At 51.2% G+C, this 15,994-nt stretch overlaps 1 protein-coding gene across 2 annotated transcripts in view; it reads left to right on the forward strand.

Annotated features, from left to right (window-relative positions):
- Positions 1-9,271: 9,271 nt before the first annotated feature.
- The window catches only part of SLU7 (spliceosome associated SLU7), a 313,168-nt gene continuing 306,445 nt past the window's right edge, over positions 9,272-15,994 (forward strand). The window contains exons 1-2 of one of the 2 annotated variants that reach the window (XM_086931394.1): positions 9,272-9,365; positions 9,652-9,848. In XM_086931394.1, the coding sequence (XP_086787520.1) occupies positions 9,685-9,848 (164 nt within the window). In that variant the 5' untranslated portion in view covers positions 9,272-9,365; positions 9,652-9,684. Of the gene's footprint in view, positions 9,463-9,651; positions 9,849-15,994 lie in introns of both variants that reach the window. The other variant, XM_086931393.1, reaches the window with a different exon arrangement.

Below are 15,994 nucleotides of genomic sequence, written 5' to 3' on the forward strand. Positions count from 1 at the left end.
CCACAACTAACAATACCAATTCAACCCCCATAATTCCTCTTCACACCACATGATTCATCCACTCCAAACAAAAACATATGGCTAAAAGACATTGTCATTTACACGACCAATAGCTCTAACTCTCACAAATGCGAGACCGGTGCATTGCAATTGCTTGTTGATTAGAGTGACAGTTCCAATCGTGGAGCAGCTAAGTCTGAGCTACAGGGACTACCCCACTTTCAGGATTGAAACACCAAGGCTAAATGGCATGGCCTAAGTTAGGAACTTGTTGGGTTTCTAAGCACTGGCACCCTTCTCTGCTTTTGTATCCCGTTCTTCTTCTCATTCCCTTCACTTTATTTCCCTTCATTTACTTTCAATACTATTTGCGTTATGTTACTTTCATTCAGTGTCCAGGTTGTGGTTTCCTTTCCACGTTAATTTTACATTTAATTTGTGTATCTCACTCTTGGAGCTGATTATTGCTGAGGTTATCCCGGAATATGTGTAGCCTTGGAAGTGATTATGTGTGTGTGTGTATATATATATATATATATATATATATATATATATATATATATATATATATATATATATATATATATATATATATATATATATATATATATATATATTCATTTACACACACCCATACATGGCAACATTTTGAAAGAGGGTGAAGGGGGGAGGGGGCATATCAGAGAAATGTTTTTCCCTACTAATATTAAAACAGTCAATTTTAGGCAAGAGACTGCTCAAATGAATACATTTTAGCTTTAGAAATCGAGTCTCACGCCTGCCTGAATGGGGTCCGTTGGCATGTATGACACATTTGCACGGAGCCTTTACCAACATGGCCGCTGGTTCGGCAGAGATGCCTCGCTGCTGTGGAGTCTGATCTGGCGGCTCTCCCCCCTCTGACCGGGAGGAGTGGTGATTGCGGCGAGTAGCCTGCGAGGAACCACTCCAGTGTAATCCATGGCTAGAAACCGGAGCCTGCAGTGAGTGATGGCGGTCCCGGGATGTAACCCTGGACATGCCTACCCTCCAGTCCCGACCTATATTGCTTGGCACACTGCAGCCCCTTCCGGAACATACCCAACCCAGGCCCCCAGAGAACACTCTTCATCGGAGCGGCCTGTCCCGCCACTGACTCCCATGGACCTCTTTACTTTTTCTTTTGTCCTGGCCGCCATTTTGCTGCTGTTCTCGGCCGCTTTACTCTGGACCCTGACCCGCCATCTTGTCCATTCCCTCGTCCTTTACCCTTTTCCCTTGTTCCCCCTTGATGATCCTCAAATGTTTCTTCTCTTTTCTGTTTTGCCTTTTCTCCATACCCTTGTATACCTCCCACCCTCTTTTGGTGCTGTGACTGCGTCCCCCCTCCGACCCCACTTAATAGAACTCTGCTCTCCTGTTTTTTTGGGTCTTGACCTGAGAAAATCTACTTTGTCTATATATATGTATATAGAGATAACTCTAATCACTAGTATATGCAGTAGACCTTGGTACTCTCTACCATTCCTATGTGACTCTTAAAGTATATCCATTTGTATCTCTTCCTTGAGTGACTTTACTACTTGTACATTTGCAATTTTTCTTTCTGTTTGTATTTCTTCCTTGTGTGACTTTACATCTTGTACATTTGCTATTTTTTTCTGTTTGCATCTTTTATGTAACGCATGTAATCCTAAGTCCTTATGTTTTGCAACTGGTTCTTATGTAAAGCGCTCTGACAGCTTCGGGTAAAGTTTGCGCTATATAAAATCGCATTAAATAAAAATAAATAAATAAAAATATATACTAACATTAGCTATGGTAAGACCTCCACCCTGAGCCCCCTGCCCTTCTACCCACTTTGTGCCCCTCTGCTAGGAGCATGCAGCCGACCACCTGCATAGTAGGAAAGAAATAAATGAATTATATCAGGCTTTAGAGGGGGGCGTGGGCATGGAAACAAGAGCATATGTTTTTATACAGCTTTTCATGATGAGTTGACCTTCATCCCAAAAAGACTGCCTGGGGAAATTCGGGACGTCTGTTAAGACTATGCACTTAAAAGCGAAGACTATGCACTCAAATGCGAACTCTTGTAACGTATCGTTTGCTTCCTCTTGTATTTTGTTTGCTTTTGATACATGCACAATTGCCACCATTGCCTACGTAACGTTTGTTCTTCTGTTCTGAGTGTCTGCCATTTATTGCAGTATTATACCTCTACTTGAACTTTTTAAGCTTTTGTATTATGCACATGTCACTTTTTAGGTCTCGCCTGAGCCAATGCGGTTGCGCATTGCTCTGGCGAGATTATAGTAAGCGGAAAAGAAAAGTCTACCAAAACGGCTGCGGATCGCATACAGTTCATGTGATCTAAGATCGTGCACACCATCGCCAGCCACATAACACACCCCCATTTGTCTGTGCCTCGGCATCAGACTTCAAAGGCTGACGCTCCCCCGCCCCCCGTGTGCACATCGCGCACCACCATTTATCTGTGCCTCGGCATCAGACTTCAAAGGAAGCCGCTCCCACGCTTCCCCGCCCCCCCATCAGACTTCAAAGGAATGCGCTCCCAAACTTGCTGGCCTCGCTCTTGTGAACCTTTATTTACTTGTTTTCATGGTCTGTTCTTCATCCATCTCTCTCTCTCCTTACCTCTGTTTCATCCCCTCTCTCTCGCTTTCAACCTTGTTGTTTCATATTGTTTGCCCTGGCAATTCTCTTCCCTACAGGCTCACTTCTGTTGCTCGCTGCTTTTGCTCCTATGAATTTTGGCCTATCTCCTCCCTCGCTGATCTTGGATCTCGGCCCCCTCCTCCTCTTTCCTCTCTCCCTCGCCTCTCCCGTGCTTACTGTTCCTGTCTCCTATTCATTCATCTTCCTCATCCAATTTACCACCCTCTCTTCATCTTGCAGACCTACTTCCATTCTTGGCTAAGAAAATCATTGCAGTATTGGTCTGTGCCTACTCGTCTCTCTTCATAACACATCCCATGCTTTGTTAATCAATGTTATATACATAACGAGGGTTTTGTTTACAGGTCTATTAAGAGGATACTTCACTCGGGGGCACCACCACATCACTCGGGGACACCACCACATCACTCAGGGACACCACCACATCACTAAGAAACACCACCATATCACTCAGGGGCACTACCACATCACTCAGGGACACCACCACATCACTCAGGAACACTATAACATCACTAAGGAATCAATCAATCAATCAATCAGATTTATGAAGCGCGCTACTCACCCGCTAGGGTTTCAAGGCGCTGGGAGGGGAGGGATCCGTTACTGCTCGAAAAGCCAGGTCTTGAGTTGCTTCCTGAAGGAGAGATGGTCCTGGGTCATCCGTAGGTGGATGGGGAGGGAGTTCCATGTCTTGGCCGCCAGGTAGGAGAAGGATCTTCCTCCGGCGGTGGCTCTGCGAATGCGTGGGACGGTGGCGAGGGCGAGGCTGTTCGATCGCAGCTGGCGGGTGGGCGTGTAGAAAGTGAGGCGGTTGTTGAGGTACTTGGGGCCCAGGTCGTGGAGAGCCTTGTGTGCGTGGGTGAGCAGTCTGAACGTGATTCTCTTGCTGACGGGGAGCCAGTGCAGGTCTCTCAATTGGGCGGAGATGTGGTTGTGGCGGGGGATGTCCAGGATGAGTCGTGCGGAGGCGTTCTGTATGTGCTGGAGTCTTTTCTGTAGTTTGGCTGTGGTTCCCGCGTAGAGGGTGTTCCAGTAGTCCAGTCGGCTGGTGACGAGTGCCTGGGTGACCGTCTTCCTGGTTTCGGTGGGGATCCATCGGAAGATCGTTCGGAGCATGCGCAGGGTGTTGAAGCAGGATGACGAGACGGCGTTGACTTGTCTGGTCATCGAAAGGGAGGAGTCCAGGATGAAACCCAGGTTTCGTACGTGGTCCGTTGGCTTGGGGGTTGTGCCCAGGGCAGGGGGCCACCAGGAGTCATCCCAGGCGGAGGGGGATGATCCCAGGATGAGGACTTCCGTCTTGTCTGAGTTCAGTTTCAGGAGGCTGTTCTTCATCCACTCGGCGACGTCTTTCATTCCTTCGTGTAGGCTGGTCTGGCGGTGGCGGGGTCGTTGGTGAGGGAGAGGATCAGCTGGGTGTCGTCGGCATAGGAAATGATGTTAAGGTTGTGTTGGCGTGCGATGTCTGCGAGGGGGCTCATGTAGACGTTGAAGAGGGTGGGGCTGAGTGAGGATCCTTGGGGTACTCCGCAGATGACTTCGGTGGCCGCGGATCGGAATGGGGGAGGCGGACTCTCTGGGTTCTTCCGGCGAGGAACGAGCTGATCCACTCCAGTGCCTTCTCTTGGATTCCGGTGTTGCTGAGGCACTGTATTAGTGTGAGGTGGCATACTGTGTCGAACACTGCAGAGAGGTCCAGGAGGATGAGGGAAGCTGTTTCTCTGTTGTCAAGCAGGGATCTGATGTCGTCGGTGGCTGCGATGAGGGTGGTCTCAGTGCTGTGGTTAGCTCGGAAACCGGACTGTGAGGGGTCGAGGTATCCATTTGTCTCGAGGAAGGTGGTGAGCTGTTTGTTGACGGTCTTCTCGATGACTTCGGCAGGAAAAGAGAGAGGTGAGATGGGGCGGAAGTTCTTGAGGTCGGTGGGGTCCACTGTTGGTTTCTTCAGGAGGGCGCTGAGCTTGGCATGCTTCCAGCTCTCCGGGAAGGTGGCGGTGGTGAAGGAGATGTTGATGATGTCCCGGAGTTGGGGTGTGATGATGGGGACAGCCTTGTTGAAGACGTGGTGGGGGCAGGGGTTGGTAGGGGAGCCAGAGTGGATGGTGTTCATCGTGCGGATGGTGTCTTCGGAGCTGACCGGGGTCCAGTTGCGGAGGGTGGTGGGGGGGCGTTGGTTCGGTGGTTGGGTGCGTGATCTGTGCGTCAAAGCTGTTGTGTATGTCGGCGATCTTGCAGTGGAAGAACGAGGCGAGTGAATCGCAGAGGTCTTGCGAGGGTGTGATGTCGTTGTTTCCGACGCTGGGGTTAGAGAGTTTTTTGATGATGCTGAAGAATTCCTTGCTGTTGTGGGAGTTGTTGTCCAGTCGTTCTTTGAATGCTGGTTTTTTTGGTGGTGCGGATCAACTGGTGGTGTATGCGGGTGAGGTTCTTGTGGGCTGTCATGTTTTCTGTAGTCTGGTCGTGTCTCCAGGCTTTTTCGAGGATGCAGCAGTTTTTCCTGGAGGTTTTGAGTTCGTTGGTGAACCATGAGGCTTTCTTGCTGCAGAGTCTGCTGGATGGGTTCCTCAGAGGTGCAAGGTCGTCGGCGCAGTTGGTGAGCCACTGTGTGAAGTTGCGGGCTGCTTCGTTGGGGTCCGTTGCGTTGGCGGGAGGGTTCTGGCTGAGGAAGGTGGTGAGCTGGTCGGCTGTGATCTTACTCCAGCTTCTGCGGGGAACCTGTTGTAGGTGGTGGTGGGTCGTGGTTCTCCTGAAGTTGAAGTGGACGCAGCTATGGTCCGTCCAGTGCAGTCTGGTGGAGTGGCTGAAGGAGCTGTGCTTGCTGGAGGAGAAGACGGGGTCAAGCGTGTGGGCAGCGTAATGGGTGGGGGTGTTCACCAGCTGCTTGAGTCCGAGGTTGGCGAGGTTGTCCAGCAGGGTGGTGGTGTTGCTGTCATTGTTGTTCTCCAGGTGGAAGTTGAGGTCCCCTAGGAGGATGTAGTCTGAGGAGGTGAGGGCATGCGGGCTGATGAAGTCTGCAATGGCTTCGCTGAATTGTGTGCGTGGTCCCGGGGGTCTGTAGATGAGAGTGCCTCTGAGGGTGGTCTTGGGGTCGGTGTGTATCTGGAAGTGAAGGTGCTCGGCGGCGTTGAGGGTGTCGTCGGAGTTGGTCGTGATGCGGATGGTGTTTCGGGTGCGGAGCAGGTACGAGGCAGGTGAAATTGCAGTCTTGGCAGGTGAAGGGTCCGTGGGTGCGTTTCGGGGTGGCTCGGTAGCAGGCGGGGTTAAGGCCGGGTTTGAGTGCGTGGAGGGTGGGTCCGTCGTGTGGGCTGGCATCGTCGGGGGCCAGGGGTCCTGGCGCTGGGCGCGGTCCAGGCGGGGACGGGCGTAGACGGGCTTGCCTTTGGCATGCCTTTGGCGCGCAATCGGCACGCCCGCTGCGCGTGGCCACTGCGCGTACGCGTGGTCCCCGCCATATATGACGAAGTGGGAGGGAGGAGCAGCTAGGAGGCGGGAGCGGGGTGGCGAATGGGGACCGGGGGAAAGGAAGAGGGGGCGGGGATGCAGAGGAGCGGCGGCGGTGACCGGGGGGGACAAGGTCGGGCAAAGCAGTCAGGGAGGGAGCGGCGGGAAAGCAGTCACAGGAAGCGGCGAGGGGGCAGGCCTGAGGGCGGAAGCCCAGGCAGCAGGAGTGGCGGCAAGTAGGGCAGCAGCGGTGACCAGGGCACACGGGGGCAGTGCGGTGGTGAAGTGACCGGGTTTAGGGTCACAGCTTACTGCCGCGCGGTCCCCGCCATATATGGCCAAGTGGGAGGGAGGAGCAGCTGGGAGGCGGGAGCGGGATGGCGAATTGGGACCGGGGAGAAGGAAGGGGGGCAGGCCGCAGAGGAGCGGCGGCAGTGAGCGGGGGGACAAGGGTGGGAAAAGCAGTCACGGAGGGAGCGGCGGGAAAGCAGTCACAGGAATCTGCGGGAAAAGCAGTCACAGGAAGCGGCGAGGGGGCAGGCCTGAGGGCGGAAGCCCAGGCAGCAGGAGTGATGGCAAGTAGGGCAGCAGCGGTGACCAGGGCACACGGGGGCCGTGCGGTGGTGGAGTGACCGGGTTAAGGGTCCACCACCATATCACTCAGGGGCACCACCACATCACTCAGGGATACCACCACATAACTTAGGCACACCACCACATCACTCGGGGACACCGCCACATCACTCAGGGACACCACCACATCACTCAGGAATACCACCACATCACTCATGGACACCACCACATCACTCGGGGACACCACCACATCACTCAGGGGCACCACCACATCACTCAGGGGCACCACCACATCACTCAGGGACAACACCACATCACTCGGAGAAACCACCACATCACTCAGGGACACCACCACATCACTCGGGGACACCACCACATCACTAAGGGACACCACCACATCACTCAGGGACACCACCACATCACTCGGGAACACCCCCACATCACTAAGGAACACCACCACATCACTCAGGGACACCACCACATCACTCGGGGACACCACCACATCACTCAGGGACACCACCACATCACTAAGGAACACCACCACATCACTCAGGGGCACCACCACATCACTCAGGGACACCACCACATCACTCAGGGACAACACCACATCACTCGGAGAAACCACCACATCACTCGGGAACACCACCACATCACTCAGAGACACCACCACATCACTCGGGAACACCACCACATCACTAAGGAACACCACCACATCACTCAGGGGCACCACCAAATCACTCAGGGACATGACAACATCACTCAGGGACACCACCACATCACTCTGGAACACCGCCACATCACTCAGGGACACCACCACATCACTCGGGAACACCACCACATCACTCGGGTACACCACCACATCACTCGGGGATACCACCAAATCACTCTGGGACACCACCACATCACTCGGGGACACAACACCACTCGAGGACACCACCACACCACTCAGGGACACCACATCACTCAGGGGCACCACCACATCACTCAGGGACAACACCACATCACTCGGAGAAACCACCACATCACTCAGGGACACCACCACATCACTCGGGGACACCACCACATCACTAAGGGACACCACCACATCACTCGGGGACACCACCACATCACTCGGGAACACCACCACATCACTCAGGGACACCACCACATCACTCGGGAACACCCCCACATCACTAAGGAACACCACCACATCACTCAGGGACACCACCACATCACTCGGGGACACCACCACATCACTCAGGGACACCACCACATCACTAAGGAACACCACCACATCACTCAGGGTCAAAACCACATCACTCAGGGACACCACCACATCACTCAGGGACAACACCACATCACTCGGAGAAACCACCACATCACTCAGGGACACCACCACATCACTCAGGGACACCACCACATCACTAAGGGACACCACCACATCACTCGGGGACACCACCACATCACTCGGGAACACCACCACATCACTCAGAGACACCACCACATCACTCGGGAACACCACCACATCACTAAGGAACACCACCACATCACTCAGGGGCACCACCAAATCACTCAGGGACATGACAACATCACTCATGGACACCACCACATCACTCTGGAACACCGCCACATCACTCAGGGACACCACCACATCACTCGGGAACACCACCACATCACTCGGGTACACCACCACATCACTCGGGGATACCACCAAATCACTCTGGGACACCACCACATCACTTGGGGACACAACATCACTCGAGGACACCACCACACCACTCAGGGACACCACATCACTCAGGGACACCACCACATCACTCAGGGACACCACCACATCACTCAAATACACCACCACATCACTCAGCCCAACCACATCATCACTGAGTCAGCACCACAACAGCACTGTCCTTACTTGCTACCAACAAGCATTGCCATAGCCAACAGGACTCGCATTAGGAAAGTGTAAGCTATTGGCTTTGTAAATAACAATGATATTAATTAAGATATTTTCAAAGCCAACACATATTTTTAAAAAATGTCATTTACAATACCAATAGCTCACACTTTCCTAATGCGAGACCTATTGCATGCACATGCTTGTTTTTCTCTAGTAACGTACGTTTGCTACCGCTAGTATTTTGTTTGCATACATGTACAATTGACACTATTGCCTCATGTAACGTAACGTTTGCTTTTGTAATATGCTCACATGTAATTTTCTCCTCATGTATCATTACTGTTCCTATTGTGAAGCGCTCTGACACCTTCGGGTAAAGTCCGCGCTATATATAAACGCATAAAATAAATAAATAAATAACACAGAGGGACCCGGTGCATAAAAATCGAAAGTTAAACCCTTCACCACATCACAGACCTCAACCATTGACCCAATGGGGAAAGTGATGATTGCGTTGAAAGGCTGTCCGTATTTTCAGCTGTAGCCAATTGGCGCAAGCCGATTCCTAGCCAATCAGAGCCTGCGCTGCCTCCTTTCGCCAGACCCCCTCCTCCCTTCAGGCACATTTAAGTGTAAAAAACTCGAACCCACTTGGCTAAGATTCCACCAATCCTAGATCACCTTACGCATCACCAGTTCCTCACTCCGAGACGTTCTAGAATATGTTCACCCATTGGATTCACTATTATGTGACCCGGAAGTACTATTTTTACGTATCAATAACATCCGTTGAAAGGTCATTGCGAGAAACTGACGTCTAACAACCTTTTAGTAATGTTATTTACTATCCAGGCATTTGGAAAATTGGGTTCGATCAGTTTTCTGACTAATGTGTGGGTACCAGCGCTTATTCTGTTGTGCGGTTTGGCTTCATGTGGTGTATTATAAGTGGGTCTCGGGTGCTTTCAGACTCGCTTTTTGCGCTCTGTTTGGATGCTGGCTCTTATATTGCACTGGTGTTATTTTATCATGTTGACAAAAAAAGTTATAGTCTTAATATTTGCATCTCGTTACACCCACAGAGTAAAAGGTTAGATCTTTAAATCTAGACAATAATGGCTTCTACAACCGTTGAGGTAATCCCATCGGCGGGGACTGGGGAAGCAATGGGTCTGGAAGAACCAAAGAAGATGACAAGAGAAGACTGGCGAAAAAAGAAAGAACTAGAAGAACAGAGGAAGCTCGGAAATGCCCCAGCTGAGGTGGATGAAGAAGGAAAGTAAGTGTTCTTTGACATAACCATGGAAGAGTGAGGATTGAAGTTGATGGGCGTTGTTCACTATTAGCTATCCCTCCCATTCATCTCTGCTTTCCCATGATTGAATAGTACTTTGTTACACTGGTTTTTAATACAGTTGTTGCGCAGATATGGCATTTGATAATCTTGATTGTTGGAGTATAGTTGCTAGATCATTTTAATGTGAGTGATTGTGCAACAGGTTGTTACACCTGGCTTTAGATTTCCTACGGCACAGACACTGTCTTCTATAAGGGAAAAGATGATCATTTGGGCCAGCTGTCGTAACATTTCTAGACCGTCTCTCGGCAACCTTTTGACACAGTGGGCTGCATGATAGATTGAAGGATGTGGTCAGAATGGTGGACCCTACTTACTTGGGCGTGGGTGGGCAGTGATTATATACATCCTTACTGTGGGGCCTGGTGTCAGGAGGGGTGCGCGGCAGCAATAGCGCGCTGATAACCGGCCATGGGGATCAGGGGCACAGGACAATGAACCACACACACACCATGGCTACACTGTCGTACCGGAAGTCCCGAGCGACCCTGGACCATTTATTTATAGCCTTCTGGTCACGCCTGGCCAGAAGATGATACATTGTGTGGGAGTGTTTCCGGGGCTCAGCCGAGACCCTCGGAAACGCTAGAGCGCTAGAGCGCTACATCCCTTTGCAAGTTGGTCTTTTGAACAATCGCAGTTAACAATTAACACGCAAAGTCTGCAAGCCTCTGGCTAGGCCTCGGGTTCGGTCTGAGGTTGTATTGCTGTCTTCCTCTTGAGGGGGTACGTTGTGTACCGTCTCTTGGTGGAGATCGTGGTGCCATTACAGAGAGATCCTCTGGCGACTCAGGACGGACTGGTTCTGACTCACTTGCAGTGATCTCCCCCGCCGGCGGTTCACTAGCTTGTTCTGTTTCACTAGGAGCAGATGGTATTCGCTTGAACCACGATACATTTCTGGTCACTTCTTCTCCATTTCGCTGTGCTGTTATGGCTGTTCCTTTTGTTGCCTTGATTACCCATAGTTCTGCTTCGTACGGGGTACAGAACTTTCCGCCGGGTCTTCTGGCTCGGATCAATACTGAGTCTCCAGGGACCAGTGCCCGGTCCTGCGCCCTCCTTTTCTGACTTGCTTTGTCATTAGTCCTCCTTCTTCGTTCTAGGGTGAACTCAAGTGAGTATGGCTCAGGTACCCAGTCATCTGCCATGGGAAGTAGGTCTCTCCGCTGCCCTGCCATAATAAGTGACCAAGGTGATCGTTGAGTCGTGCTGTGGGGTGTGCTCCGATATTCTCTGAGGAAATGTTGGAGGGCCTCTTCGGGGTCAGCTTCTTCCTCTGTAGCTATCCGCAGAGTTTTATTAATGGTCCTCATGAACCTTTCTACTTCCCCATTGGCTTGGGGCCATTGCGGTGTGATACGACGATGCCTCACTCCTAGCCTTTGCAAGAACTCTTTGAAGTCGTTGCCCTGGAACGGGGGACCGTTGTCTGTCTTAAATACGTGTGGGATACCAAACATGGCGAAGGCTTTGCTCAAGATCGGCTGGATGTTAGCAAAGCTAGTGGATGGAGCTAGGTCTACAATGGGATACTTGGTGTAGCTGTCTATGAGCACTACCATAACTCTCCCACCTGGGAAACTGCCAAAATCCAGACTGACCCATGACCACGGAGATGGTGCAGGGTCATCCGTAATGATCGGCGCTGGAGCACTAGTTAACTGGCACAGTCGGCAGTTCTGCACTACTGCGCCAACACTCTTTTTCGAGGTCCGGGAACCACACCTTTTCCCGCATTCTGGCTTTCATTCTTCGAGTGCCCTGATGTCCTGCATGGGCGAGTGTTGTTGCCTGTTCTTGTAGCGCTAGAGGAAGTACCACTCGAGGTCCTCTTAGTATGAGCCCATTTTCCGCGATGCTGAGTTCATTGTGAACTTTCCAGAATTGGCCTAAGCGCAGTCGGTCTGCTTCACTCCAGCCTGGGGTATTTCGTAAAAAGCCTTCCCAGGATCCTGATCGTATCGCTTCCACGATCCTTTGGATGATTGCGTTGTTGGCATACTGGGATACAATCGTGTCCCCCGACAATGCTTGGGGGCAGGCCCATTGGGATATCATGTTCACAAATTCTTCCGTCTGTGCGTCTTGTTTGTTTTCTGGCGCTTCTTCGGTGGTTTGATGTCCAGATAAAAAGTCGGCGGGATTCTTCGCTCCGGGCCTGTACACGAGGTCCATTTGATACTGTTGTATTTGAATGGCCCAGCGTTCAATCCGAGGTGGTGGATGAGGAGCAGTGCCTCTGAACAGAGGTATTAATGGCTGATGGTCAGTCACCATCCGAGACGGGTGTCCAGTGATGTATAAGTGGAAATGGTTACAGGCCCATTTTACTGCTAGTGCCTCCCGTTCAGTTTGGGAGTAACGCGCCTCAGTCGCTGTGAGCGCCTTACTCGCGAATGCTAGAGGGGCCCACACTCGTGGCTCCGTTTCTTGCATAAGCAAAGCTCCCAGACCGACTGGGCTGGCGTCTACCAGTTTTTCAGTGTGTCTTGATGTATCGAAATAGGACATGGTGCTTCCGTCTAACAGCGCTTCTTTGACTTTGTTAAATGCCTCTTCTTCTTCTCTGGCCCATCTCCACTGACTTTCCTTCTTTGTCAAGTTTTGTAGTGGTTCCGCGATGGTGGCTAGGTTTGGAATGAACCTTGCACAGTATTGGGCCATGCCCAGGAAGCTTCTAACTTCAGAGGCTGTTGTGGGTGCAGGTGCGTGTCTGATAGCCTGAGACTTTTTGGGGTCCACTTTGACTCCGTCGGAGTTGAATACGTATCCAAAGAATTCCATAGACTTTTGGAAGAACTTGCACTTGTCTTTGTGCAGTGTCACTCCGTGTTCGGCCAATCTTTTGAGTGTGGCTCTCAGTCTTCTATGATGTTCTTCGCTTGTTTTGGAGTGTATTAAGATGTCATCGCTGACGTTTAATACTCCCTGCAGTCCTGACAGAATTTATTTTATGGTGTCTTGAAAGATTTCAGCTGCGGAAGATATGCCGAAATTTAATCTTTTATACCTTCTGAGGCCCAGATGTGTTGAGAACGTAGTGATGTACCTGCTCTCTTAGGCTAATCTTTATTGGTGGCATCCGGCGTTCAGATCTAGTTTTGAGAACCATTGGGCTCCGTTGAGATCAGCTAAGATGTCGTCCACTGTGGGCGTGATGTGCCTCTCCCTTTTTATTGCTTTGTTGGGCATCCTCATATCTATGCAGATTCTCATTTTTCCAGGTTGCCTGGGCTTCTCTGCTATTACCATGGGAGATACCCACGGTGTCGGGCCTGTCACTTTCCTCAATGACTCCTTGTTTTTCCAATTGTGCTAGCTCTTCTTCGACTGCTGTCTGTAGGTGGAATGGAATCCTCCGGTGCCTCTACGCGATTGGTTGAATGGCTTTATCAATGTGAAGTCTCATGGGTGGCATCTTGATCGTTCCTAATCCCACAAAGAGTGATAGAAATAGGTGTAGAATGTCTTCTGTTTCGAGTGCCTTCACGGCATTGGCAAAAGCAATAAGGTTGAGGTCTTCCGCTGTGTGGCTCCCAACAAGGAGGTCAGCTTCTTTGTCGACGACGTGGAACGTCGTCGTCACTTCTCGATCTTCGGACTTGACTTGCACTAGCATCTTTCCTTGTAGGGGAAGTGGCTCTTGGCTGCCATACGTCAGGATTCGGATCGTGGATGGTACCAGCTGTGGTTTTGGGTGAAGGGCTTTGTAGTGCTGCATGGCCATCACATTGACGGTGGCGCCAGTATCTATCACTCCAGTCACTGAGGATCCATCAAATTGGGTTGGGGGACTTTTCAAATCACTTGTGAAGGACACAAAGTAGCACTCATCGTCCTCCTCAGTAGATGAGTCATTTAGGCGCTCGTGGTAGTGATGTTGGGTCTTCGTGGAGCGTGAGGACAGGGTGCCATCTAGAGCTAGGTGTCTGACGGCTCCAGTTATTGTCTTTTTTCCTGACTGATTCTTTCCTCAGAAGCCACCTCTGCATACGCTTGCAAAGTGGTTTTGTATTCCGCATTTCGAGCAGGTCTTTGCTCGCGCGGGGCAGCTGTCCGGGGCATGTTCTTCACGTCCACAGTAGCAACACGACGCTCGTAGTGGTGTTCTGGTTGGCCATCGCCCGCTCCGGCCAGGGTTTCGGATGGCATCTACTCTTTCGGTCTTCACCCTGACTCCGGTGTCCGTACTAGGATTGAGGGCACCTTCCATCACTCTGGATCGGGCGTCTGACAGCTCGTGCGACCAAGCAAGAATCAGTATTTCTTCTAGTGTGAAGCGCGGCTGACGCAGTATCAACGTTATCAGCGGTTTATTACGGCATCCTTGAATCAGTTGCGCAGTAACTTCTTTTGTCGGGTCATCTTCTGTGCAGGTGCTTATCAACTCTTAGGCGTCCATGGAAGGCATCCATAGTTTCCCCTTCTCTCTGTCTTGAGTGCCGGAACTTAAAATGCTCGTAGTGCGGATTGAGTTGAGGGTCAAAGTGAGCATTTAATGCTCAAACCGCAGCGTCGTAATCATTGTCTGCTCCGGTGTTTTGGAGGTGCGCAAAGAGTTTGTAGATTTCATCCCCACCAAACTGTAACGGTAGTGACTGTTGTGTCGGGTGATGGGGACAGGATGGCCCTAGGGAGATCTTTCTGGGACCTACACTCAGGGGCATCTAATTCTGACTAGGCCTAACACGTGGCCATAGAATAAACTCAGCCGGACACTGGGAATAAGTTTGCTTGCTCGGTCGGCGCGTCTCTCTCTGAACGCCCTCGCACGTGCTCGACCTCTTTTTATTATAGGGCAGTCACATGACCAACATGTCCGTCCCTCGGGATATCGGGGGTGGACCTTCAGGAACATAACATTCCTCCTAAAATAAGGAAAAACCAAAACAACTGCAAACATTAAAACATAATTCAACCATAACTTTTATCACTCAGGAATATTGGGACCGATGCCTTCAGCGTCCTTCAAATGCCAGTGCATTCAGTTCAAACATTACGTGCATATATGTAAATGGGAACAGTCTTACGTAAAGTAATCTCTCAGCCAGCCGGAGGGGGTGGGATTGTCACGTAGTTGGCGTAGGGACCCCCGATGAGTCATCAGTTCCGTTCCAACCTCCACTTCTTGTCTTGGCGCCTCTCTGTCGGCCCCCTCCGGATCTGAGGCATCATCCAGGGCCTCCGCGTCACCGCCCACTTCTTCGCTAGAAACCTGATGCTCGTCCCGTGGCCTGACCTCGTGCTGAGATGTTGATTCACCAGTCGGCAACGTAGTTGCAGTTTCGGTTTGTTCGCCGCCTTGCTGGCGCCTTGGCTCGCTGCTTGAGGGGTGATACAGTTTGAAATGAGACACATTGCGAGTCACCCTGTCTCGCCCTCGAGTGGCTGTGATGCGGGTGCCTTTCACCCCACTGACTCGCCATGGTCGTTTTTCGTAATTGAGTTTGAATTTGCCACCCATTGCACGATTCCTGATAAGCACCAGGTCGCCTCTTTTGAAGTGGGGGGCCACAGCCCGGCGTTTCTTACTGATCTTGTCACATGCAGAATTTCTTTTCTTCTCCACTGTGTGTTCATCTATCATTTCAGGTGCCCACTGGGGGTGATGGGGAATGGAGTCAGTTATTACCCTTCCTAGGAGGAGATGTGCGGGAGCTACCCCAGTTGTGGAGTGCGGGGTCTGGCGGTAACTTCGGAGGAACGTGAAAATGGCCATTTCCACTGACTGCCCCTTGTCATGCGCAATGCGAATGACCTTGTTCAAGGTCCTCATGAATCTCTCGGCCTCCCCGTTGGCTTGAGGCCACCTCGGTGTGATGCGCCTGTGACGCGTTCCCAGAGACGAGAGATATTCAGCAAAGTCTTGACCCTGAAATGGCGGTCCATTGTCCGTTCTGAGTTCCCTCATGGCTCCAAGGGTGGCAATGATTTTTTCTATTTTGGGGATAACACAGTCTGCACTGGTGCTGGTGACAATTTCGACCTCAGGATATTTTGAGTGGTCGTCTATCATTACCAGCGTGTGTCTTCCATCCGGAAGACTACCAAAATCCATGCTGACT

The sequence above is a fragment of the Lissotriton vulgaris genome, chromosome 7 (genome assembly GCF_964263255.1).
Source record: "Lissotriton vulgaris chromosome 7, aLisVul1.2, whole genome shotgun sequence".
Taxonomy (NCBI): Eukaryota; Metazoa; Chordata; class Amphibia; order Caudata; family Salamandridae; genus Lissotriton; species Lissotriton vulgaris.